We start from the raw sequence: 10,904 nt of genomic DNA, 5'->3' as shown, positions 1-10,904 counted from the left end.
GCCGCGCCTCCTCCCTCACTCGCCGGCGCGCTCGCCTCCTCGCTAGATGGTGTGCGAGCCGCCCGAGAATTAGACTCACTCCGGACTCGGCCAAACGCAACCGAGAGGAGGTGTAGCGTGGTGCCAGGGGGTGGGAGGGGAGGGAGGGAGGGAAAGCGAAGAGAAGGAGGAGGGGAGGCAAAAAAAAAAAAAAAAAAGAGAGAGAGAGAGAGAGAGAGAAACAACAGCCAACAACTAGAAGGGAAAGAAAAAAAGAAAGAAAGAAAAGAAACCCACCCACCCACCCCACCCCCCAAAAAAAAACACTAAAAAAGAAAAAAAAAAAGAAAAAAGGGGAAAAAAGGGAAAAAAAAAAGAAAAAAAAAATCCTGTGGCGCGCCGCCTGGTTCCCGGGAAGACTCGCCAGCACCAGGGGGTGGGGGAGTGCGAGCTGAAAGCTGCTGGAGAGTGAGCAGCCCTAGCAGGGATGGACATGATGCTGTTGGTGCAGGGTGCTTGTTGCTCGAACCAGTGGCTGGCGGCGGTGCTCCTCAGCCTGTGCTGCCTGCTACCCTCCTGCCTCCCGGCTGGACAGAGTGTGGACTTCCCCTGGGCGGCCGTGGACAACATGATGGTCAGAAAAGGGGACACGGCGGTGCTTAGGTAGGAGGAACGGCGTGCTTTTCGTACTTGTCTCAGTCTTTCTTTCTGTCTCTCTTTCCACCCTTCTTGCTTTTTTTTTTTTTTTTTTTAAACACTGAGTAATAATGCTGATGGTGATCACCATAAACACACACACACACACACACCTCTCAAGAAATCCAGGTGCTGGATCTGCCTGGAGCCTGGCCCCTTTACACTGGGGCAGGTAGCAAGCTGGACGCGTGATGCTAAAGCACTTTGCCGGATCGCCAAGTAGTCCGGGGATGAGTGAGGAGTGAGGTTTAGGAGGGGCAGGTGCCACTTTGAAACTCATTTCACAAGGTCTGTGTTTTACTGTCATGGGGTACTCTTGGAGAGTCTGACAAGTTTATCAGGTCTATTTTACGCTAGCCTAAGCGACTTTTGCAAACTGCTGGCTCCCTGCTCCCATTTATTTTCCCTTTCACTTGGACACTTAGGCTCAGTTTCTCTGTCTTCAGCTTTCTTTCCTTCCACTGATTGTTTCCTCGCTTCTTTTTTCGCCTCCTCATTTTCTTTTCCTGTTTTCCCAGTTCCTTCTTACTCTCCTTTTCCTCTGTTGCCTGTTTTCATCCTTTTCCTGTTTTCTCTGTAATCTTTCCTGCCTTTTCTCTTATTTTCTCCTCCTGTTTATCTTCACCACAGTGATATCTGATCCAGTGTAGCCCCCCTTTCCTCCACGCATCACCTCTCCCCATTCCTTCTTTCTCTTCCTCGCTCATGTCCCTATTCTGTGATCTTGTCTTCCCTTTTTTGAGTCACATTTCCCATCCCTCTCCCCATTCCTTTCCCATCACCGTCACACACACATGCATGTTCCCTCTGAACCCTTCCAGTTACCATTTTCTCACACTCACAAACCTCTTTCCCTTCAACACACTCACTCCCATACTCTCTTTCACATCCTCACACACACTGGCACTTCCATGCTCTAACAACCACTTTCATATTCACATTCTCTTTCACGGTCTAAAAGGCACACACTCCTTCACTGTTCCCCACACGGTCACTCACACATGTGTACACATGCCCCCCCATCGCTCTGTGTCTCTTGATCCCTTCTTCCTCCTCTCCTTCCTCCCTCCTTCATGTTCACTTTTACTTCTTTTTCTTACTCTCCCTTCCTCTCTTCTTTTCCCTAAGCTTGAGCACTGAAATGTTTTGTCATTAGTGAACATCCACAGCCTGATTTTACCCCTGAGCAACACTGTAGAGTGAGCTGCTTTTTTTTTCTCTCTTGTGAAAATAGGAATTGATGATCAGCAGTGCTTAGATCTAAACAAGGCTAAACATTCTTATTCCTTCATTTCCCATCTCCCTACCTTCTCCCCCTGACACCCCCAGCTGACGTACACTTCAAATCTCCCTGAAAGATCTCCTTTCTCTCCACTGGGTGGTAGTTGGCTTGTAAGTGTGGATGCACAAAATCAGTATACACGGCATGTCTAAGGTGACAGAGTGTGGGATAGGTTTCTGTTTGAATTGTGCAACATATCTTAAATTTAACGATCTGGGATCTGGGTGTGGTATATGTTTTACACCTTCTGAAACACGCTTAGGACTCCGAATTCACTTGGCATACTATTATAATTTCTGATATCCACTAATGACTAATATGCTTTCATAATATGTTATCTATGATGCTGTAAATACAGAATGCCACTGAATGTATACAAAAGTAACATAAAATCTGTTTTAACTTAGTAAATGCCTTTTCATTGCTGGTGAAAGCTATGAACTCTATGTCACATAGAGGATATAAATAAAACCCCCATTTATGTTCTTTATATTAAGTTTGTTTTGGAAGTTTGAACAACAGTGGTGAGCATGAAGCACTACCTTGAGAGGCTGCAAACACAGATCATAGGAGCTGCAATCTATGTGTGTGTGGCAGCATATTACTTATTTGTAATGAGTGTGAACATTTTCAACCTAAAGGGTTTGTTACACTACTTGTCTTGGGTGAGATATCTTGGCATTTTGTTTCTAATGAATCTAATACCTGCTATAGCTAATTAAAATATCTGAAAGTGCATTCTGCTTCTAGGAGACCTAGGTTTAGTTCTCTCATTGGTTAGACTGCTGAAGCTTCTCTAGCTAGTTGGGGCAGTATCCTTCCAGTGTTGTTGCTTTGGTGCAGCCCTTGTTTACTTGTGTACACTGTAACACATCCTTTGAGATGCTCTATCCTGACTTTTGTAATATCTTAATGAGGGAGATTTTGACTCTTAAACTTTTTAAAAAGAATAAAATCTCTGTCTCTTTTAAGTGATGTTTCTACCAATTACAGTGTTTATTTTTTCAATAACCACAATAGTTTCTTGTCCTATGAAACAGAAGTCTGATCTACATTACTTTTTACCCAAAGTAATTCGCTTATAATAATTCTGTAATTCTCTAGGGAGTATCTCACTTTTTACCTTTTTACATTGTCTGTAGGTTTTTTTAAACTAGTTTAATATATGCGTTTATGAGAAATTCTCTGTTAAAAATTGTTCAATTCTATCATTTATTTTTCTTGACTCTTCCTTCTGCATCTGGTATTTGCTCTGTTCGTACCAATGCAGACAGAGCTTAAGGACTGTCAATTGAGTATGTAAGTCAGGTGTCACATTTTTCATCAAAAGTAACGTCACAGTTATATTTTATGTTTTTACATTGGAGATTTAGAATCATATTTGATGTTGCTCTCTAATTCATTAGGAAACAAAACAAAACAAAATTTGCCTTCAAACATACACCCCCTCCCATCAAAGTACAAAAATCTAGTGCTCAAGAGAACATTTTACTGAAATTACATGATATCATTTATTAAACTTTACCCAATATGCTCTGTTTTTAATGTAAAACATTCCTCAAAGTGTCTCTAAGAAAGAACAAATAGTGGCATAACAGCTATCAAATAACTTTAAGAGCTAAAGGCCTGAAAGTGCAAACATGTCAGTCAGTGACTCTGTTGCTTGTGGTTGCATTAATGAAATAGAAGTGTAAAGGTCAAATGATACATTTCTATCTCCTAAATGCCAGAATGTCTGTTTTAGAGAAAAAAAAAATCAGGGAAAACAAAACTTTCCTTAAGTGGCATTATAATACAACAGGGAAATCATTCTGTGATCTACTAACTATAACTATCATTTTACAAATCATCTTCTCTGTTTAGCTTAAATTGTGGACTTACAATGAAACTTCTTTTAATAACTACAGCATTCTTATCATTTTAATTTTGCTTTTAAAGTTAGTGAAGCAATATATTAAGTGTCAAAATTTCCCTTACTTCTAATAATGTTATTCACTGATAAATCTCTGAAGGATTCACTTGAGCTATTTGGACCTTCCTGATAGAGTTTTAATGATGCATCTTTTCAATACAGAACCTTTGGTACCGCCTTTACTTAAACTTTGGATTTCAGTACATGCATGTATGTCTTAGAATACATTGAAATTTGCTACAGACACAAATTAATGTTTTCATTAACTTATTAAATATTGACTTCAATTGCTCTATGTTTAATTCATATTAGTAGTTTATACGAAACTAAATTTATTAATCTGCCTATGGAGAAATTAACTTTTTCTCCAATCTTCAAATTGCATGTTGTAGTACATGGAAGATAGGAGTTAATGTTTTTCTTGATGTGACATAGCAAAGACCAGAAGATGCTAGAACCACATTCGTCACATTTTAGGACCCTCTGTTTCTAGACCTGGAGAATCAGGGGAAACATAACAGGGCTCTGGATCAATATGTAAATTTTAGATGATTTTTAAAATATAGTTTTGCAGTCACTTTAATGTGAGACAGTTTTTTATTCTTATCATATGAACAAACACAGTTTTGTTAACATGTCCAAAATGTTTAATATTCTTTGGAAACAATACAAGGAACATCCTCATTTATATCCTCTTAGTGACTGAACATTTTTTAAACACGTCATTTTTAAGCTAATTCTTTCAGTCTGTTCCTACCTCAGCTCTTAGGTATGATTTTTGTACATTTTAAGCCGCCTTCCTGATATGAATTCAAAAAATCCTTTTCTCTACTTGTCATGCTTTAATCAAAGAAAGGAAGAGATTCTTTTCTTAAATGTGATATCTTCTTTTACCTTAGCAAAGTTAAACACAACTCTGTCATTTTAATATAGTAGGTTTGAATGGAAGTTATATATGAAATCCCAATATAATATTGTAATAAAAGGGATGATTTTTGCTTACAACAGAGAATATAGAGCACATTTCCATAGAAGATATTTTTATTGGAAGCCACAAAACTTTCTCAAGTAGATTTATAAGTGGGTATGATGAGTATTTATCACTTTTCAGAACTATTTGTCTGAAACATTGGCATTTTGATTAGACTACATTAATTAGTTTTGTTTTGAAATGCTTGCTATTGGTTATAAGAAAGTAAAGGATTTATTCATGAGACTGCAGAATTACCTATAGCAGTAGAAATCAATTGTGCTGTCCTTTTAGGTATCATCAGATTGTCTCACATTGTTGAGTCATTCTTGCACATTGATGCAATACATATTTCAAATACATTGTTTAACTACATAAGCATTTTCAATTTAGAACATTAAAGCATTATTTAAAGACCTAAATGTTTATTCAGTAGTGTTGGACAAATATATTTAAAATTCTGAATTTTTTTCCCTTCTTCAAAATAGAAAGGGAAATAGATTATCCTAGTGTGTCATTTTGGAAAAAATGTGTTCTAGAATACTGAATAAAATGCTACACCATTACCTGTAATGATTTGCAATGCTGTTCAATTAGCATGACATATTTCTTGGTATATCTGTTATGTTAAAGGACAGTATAGTTATTTTAAAGTTTTCTAGATAGATTTATTTTGCCCAGCCTTTTTTGTTTAGAAGAGTTGATAAACCTATGTGATTGTGTAAATCTTTGAACACATTCTTGTTAATGAAGTACTTATTTTCAGTAGATTGGCTTTGCAATTGAACAGCTCCATGGAATAAGTTAATTCTGTAATACCTGACTTCCGAAGAACTTAGGGAAAGGTTCACACTTTGTTTGTGACAGTTCTGGACCTGATTGAACAGTCCAACTTTCATTCTGTACCCTGTGCTAGTGGAGATAGAGGGCAGAGCTAATCCCTGAGCCTGCATTTCCCAGGCAGCCATCGTCATCTGTCTTCATATTGTGCAGTTGCCCAATGGAGGGTAATTTTGGAAGAAGGGAAGGTATATGAAGAGTGTGACTCCACAGTGTTTCTCCCCTTCTTCATGGCTTTGGACAGTGTCCAGCAGTGTCTCCCATCTCCCATTTGGACCTCCATTCTCCATCATCTACCAGATAACTGGCTCTTGGGCTTCTGTTTACGCTCTCATCTCTTTGTTCTTCTCTCCTAGGAATAGTAGTGGCTTCCTGCTGTTTGAACTCGTGGGTTGTCTTACCATTATCTATACAGCTTCTCAGTTCTACACACTTTGCAATCAATTTCTTTCATTACATTTCCTGTTTTAAATGTTCAGAATGTTTTAAGTTTTGCTGGTGGAAACTTGATTGATATATAGTGAAAGGTAATAATTTCAGTGATTTTAATTATATTTGATTAAATGACTGCTTTGCCCATGGCACCATAAATGTTGCTTACCAGCACTGGGTATAATAGCTGTTGAGGGAGACATGCATAGAAGTTAAACCATAATGACATTGGGGCATATTACAAAGAAAAAAGATGGATTTATTTTCCCACACCCAGATTATAATGAGAATAATAAACCAAATATGTAAATATTTAATTAAATATATGCTGATTAATATTTGAGGAAATAATGTTGTTGAGGGTGGGAAAATAAAGACATTGATTAATAAATATTATAAATATTGGCAAGACTCGGTAATTCCATATCTTTTTTTTTTTTTTTTACTGAGTGAAAGTAAAGGAGGGCTAAACTGTTTGTGGATATGGGATCAAAATGCTGAGATAATTCCTACCGACTTGCCTATTGAAATCAATAGGAATTAAAGGCCTTTCTTCTTTTATGTAGCTTAATACCTGAGGAACTAATAAAAATTTCCAGTTTCTTTTCAAGTATATGGTCATAACAATGCCCATGATTCTGGTGTTTGACTACTGTAGGAATTAGTCTTTCAAGCCATTTGAGTCTTCTGATTAGAAATCAAATCACTTGTATATCATATTCAGCATGACATAAATTAAGACATTGTAGACATCATGAAATGTACAAAGAAGAGCTGAAGGGTTTTTTTTGTTTGTTTTGGTTTTTGGTTTTTTCCCCTTGCTAACTGAGTATTAGATCATTTGGCATCCTTCCTTTAACTTCTTCAAAATACTTTCTAAAGGCACTTATGTAGGTATAGTCTACTTTTGGTGTATTTCTCCCTGCTTTTGAAAGAAAGATGGTAATTTAAAAACCATCATTAATGAAGTGAGAGCCTCTCTCAAGGATGTTCAAGAAAGGATTTCTGAATTGGGAGGGAAGTTGGACTTAATGATCTCTGCCATGCCATCCTTTTCAAAGGTTTGCTGATTCATTATAGATTGTCATAGATGCTTTCCATGTATAGGAAGAAAATAAAATTTATTGCTCTTTCTTTCCTAGATGCATCGTATTAGCTGCCTTTTTGCTTTTGTAAAGGGATTTTAAAATTGGGTCACATGCTCTTTTGTCAGGTATTTTATGTGTTTCAGATGCACCAGTGGAAACAAGAACTTCCCATCTCCTAGAGAGTAAAATTTAGGATTTTCGTACATGGTCATACTCATTATCAAATTGGATTTTAATTAGTCCCCTTATCTAAAAATGTAATATCATTTGAAAGATAGTGAAGAAATTTAATAATACGAAAAAGTTCTTTGGTGTTTTGTTAAAGTGTACTTTCTGTTTTCTGCTATGTTCATTTTAATTGACAAACCAGCTGGGTGTGTAAGCACTATAACTCTTTCTAGGGCCTTAACACCAAACCTTACATATATTAGGCTAGCATCTACTATTTTTTAAATTAATGACTCCGTAGAAGGATAAGTGGGGGGATAAATGTGTTTGTGTTTTAGTTTATTAATTATTTCACATTTTAATAATTGTAGTATATTTAATACTTTGTTGGGTCTGCATATTTATAGTGATTAAGTTTATTATATAAGTATAATCACTATATAAGTATAAGTATATAGTAATTAAATATATTGAATATCTATATATCACAAGTGTCTGTCTTAAGTGATTGCTGCAGAAATCCCAGCAGGTTAAGACAGATATATTGGAATCATTCAGTGTAAGACACAGCCTACTGGTGGATCTTGAAGAAATGTACTGGATACTAAAGGTATCTTTTTTTTTTAATTAAATGTACTATGTAGAGTAGAAGGTGAGTACTGTTTGAGAAAACTTCTATGTGTATGTGTGCACCTGTGCACGCATACACATGCTGTGCCAAGATTTTAGATGTTTTGCTTACTGAGGGTTTCAGCAGGGTAAGTTTAAAATGCAATGGTATGGTTATAAGATTTAAAGTTGTAGTTATAATTTTAAGAAGATCAAAGATTTTAAGTTATATAGTAAGGCTTTTGCCATTTGCAGTTCTAATCAAATAAGAGGAACAGTTCAAAATAGTAATAGGTCTATTGTGACCTCTAACATTTTTTGTTTCTACCTGAACTCATGAGCCTCTTCTTCCTTTTTCCTAAAATTTCAATTAAATCAAATCAATAAAGATACAGAGGTAGAGAGAAATGGCTATTTGCTATGGACAAATCATTCTCATTTGAAGAGTAACTATATGCCTCAAACCTGAGCAGAACTTTTGTATCATTCCAACCATCTCCCAGAGGCAGGTCAACAGTACTTTATAAACCACAGGGTATTGATACTAGCGCATAGAATTTTAATGTGGTCATATGGCTTTAATTTATAATGTTGAAGAGGTTATCTATTAGCATAGTGGTTTCTAAGCCATATCAAGTTCTGAATCCTGACAGAGGACCTTTGATGCTCATAAGCAACCAGTTGGCATGGGAATTGGTCTTTTAATCACTTTCTCTAGGAAAAGGGGAATATAGGAAAGGAGGAATTTAGCGGTGTTGCCAGCATTAAGTGCTGTTCTTTTGAACAGTAGCCAGTGCATTATACTTTCCAGATAGCTGGTAATTTGTTCAATTTAAGGAAGATGTTTATAACCCTTTTTGGTCCAGAACTAAATTGTTCTTTAGTGAATTTCACTAAGTTGTTTGGACACAGGTCCAGTGCCCAAACTGATGCTACAAGATAGGGTTTCTTTAAAGCTATAGCTATTGCCATAAAGTAGTGAAACGTTTTGGGTGATTTAAAAGGGCCATGGGGGGAGGGGGGACGGGAGAGGGTGGTGGGGATATGGACATTGGGGAGGGTATGTGCTATGATGAGTGCTGTGAAATGTGTAAACCTGGTGATTCACAGACCTATACCCCGGGGATAAAAATACATTATATGTTTATTAAAAAAAATAAATAAATTTATTTAAAAAAAGACATTAAACATGCAAAAAAAAATAAAAATAAAAGGGCCATGGAAAAATGTGTTTAGTTGTCTTCAGAAACCCCTTTCCCCTTATGCAACTGAATTAAATTTAGAGATATTAAAAGGATTTAAGAGACATTGCGAACAGAATTGCTGTAATCAGAAAGCAAGTGTATTGTTTGTATATTCTCTGCAATAACATTATATACTATTGTATCAAGATATTAAATGAATAAATCAAAGGAATCATAATGTTTTCTTCATCTTACAGATAACATATTTCTTATAGGAGAACATCTTTAGATATGTTTGGTTTATAAGCAACCTGTTTTCGATTAATATCTTGTAATTGGTCAGTGGGATTGATGGCATCTCTACTGCCTAACATTGCTTGACACAATTTTTAGTGCTCAAAATCTGAATGTTGTATGAAGGAATTGAAGGTGAGAAAGAAGAAGAGGCAAGGGGAGGAAAAGAGGGATGAAGGGGGAAAGTGTGTTATGTGAGTGACTTCTGATCAAACTATCTAAAATTTCACATCACTGGGATGACAAAATTAAGCCCATAATTTGTACAATAAAACTGAATAATACAATAAAACAATAAAAATGAATTAATAATAAAATAATATTTGTATTTAAAAGAATATAATAAACTAATTCCCATGAAAATGAATAAATTTTGTTTCATATAATTCATTAAATAATTGGAATAATCCCAAATCTACACCTTTCCCATGATGAAGAAATGTATGTTATACAAACTGAAGCTCTAAAATTATATTTTGCATTCAACTATATGTCTTCCTTCCAAGTTACTAGTTCGTTTATGTTTACTTTAAAAGATAGCTAGTAACTTTGGACTTTGACCTACAGTGGGATCAGGGGCTAATTTTTTGGAGTATTTTCACAACAGGAAATTATATATAAATCTTTGAATAATTGCTTCCCTGTCTTATTGAGCATATGTCAATGATAAATTTTTTTCTCATACATCATTAATGGGAAATAATAGATATAAAATGTTATTTTTGCTTATGTATAATGTTTATCTTCTTTTGTAATTGTTTAGTTGCATTGAAACCTGTCATGCTTTGACATGTTGAGAATTTGAATTCCTACTTCTCTCATTACTAACTAGCTACATGACCTTGAACAAATACCTTATTCTCGATTAGTATGTTCCTAACAGAACTACATGGATTACATGAGATAGTACATGTAAAATGTTACCACAGTATACTTACCACATACTAAGTACTACATTTATATTAGCAAATCATTTTATGTTGCTTTTCTTAATCTTAATCTGAAATTTATGGCAGTGTTTACTTACTGATATGATTTTTAAATCATCACTTCAATTATTTGTGAACCAATTGTACAGTATCTGTTGAATGTATATTTTTGCTGTGATTTTGTTAAAATATCATTTGTTAAATAGAACACCAGGATATCAGGTAGTGATCTGTGGTTGAACAAGAAAAACAAAACAAAAAAACAAGGAGAAATGGAAATAGAGGAGTTTGTTACTCACAGATCCTGGAGGAGACACATGGCACACTCCAGGGGCCACATGGGAAGTCCAGGCAAAGAGTTCAGCCACACCTGGAGTACATGCCTTAATGAGGGTCAATGGGTGGAGGGTTTGGGGGTTCCTTGGTTCAGAGCCTATTGGTCAATTCTAACCAAAAAGAGCAGAGTTTTATCTTAGGCTCCCAGAAGGAGAAGATACACAAGGGGAGACAGGAAGAGAATG

General features: G+C 35.9%; 1 protein-coding gene across 1 annotated transcript in view; it reads left to right on the top strand.

The window, feature by feature from the left end:
* Window positions 1-295: 295 nt before the first annotated feature.
* NEGR1 (neuronal growth regulator 1) overlaps window positions 296-10,904 on the top strand; it is an 844,643-nt gene continuing 834,034 nt past the window's right edge. The window contains exon 1 of the mRNA XM_004763022.2: window positions 296-642. Coding sequence (XP_004763079.1) covers window positions 467-642 — 176 coding nt within the window. The 5' untranslated portion in view covers window positions 296-466. The remainder of the gene's footprint in view (window positions 643-10,904) is intronic.

Source organism: Mustela putorius, unplaced genomic scaffold, assembly GCF_011764305.1.
Source record: "Mustela putorius furo isolate JIRA1106 unplaced genomic scaffold, ASM1176430v1.1 tig00003853_pilon_pilon_pilon, whole genome shotgun sequence".
Taxonomy (NCBI): domain Eukaryota; kingdom Metazoa; phylum Chordata; class Mammalia; order Carnivora; family Mustelidae; genus Mustela; species Mustela putorius.
The sequence above is the reverse complement of the archived record's forward strand: the minus strand, read 5'-3'. Positions and strand labels throughout refer to the sequence as shown.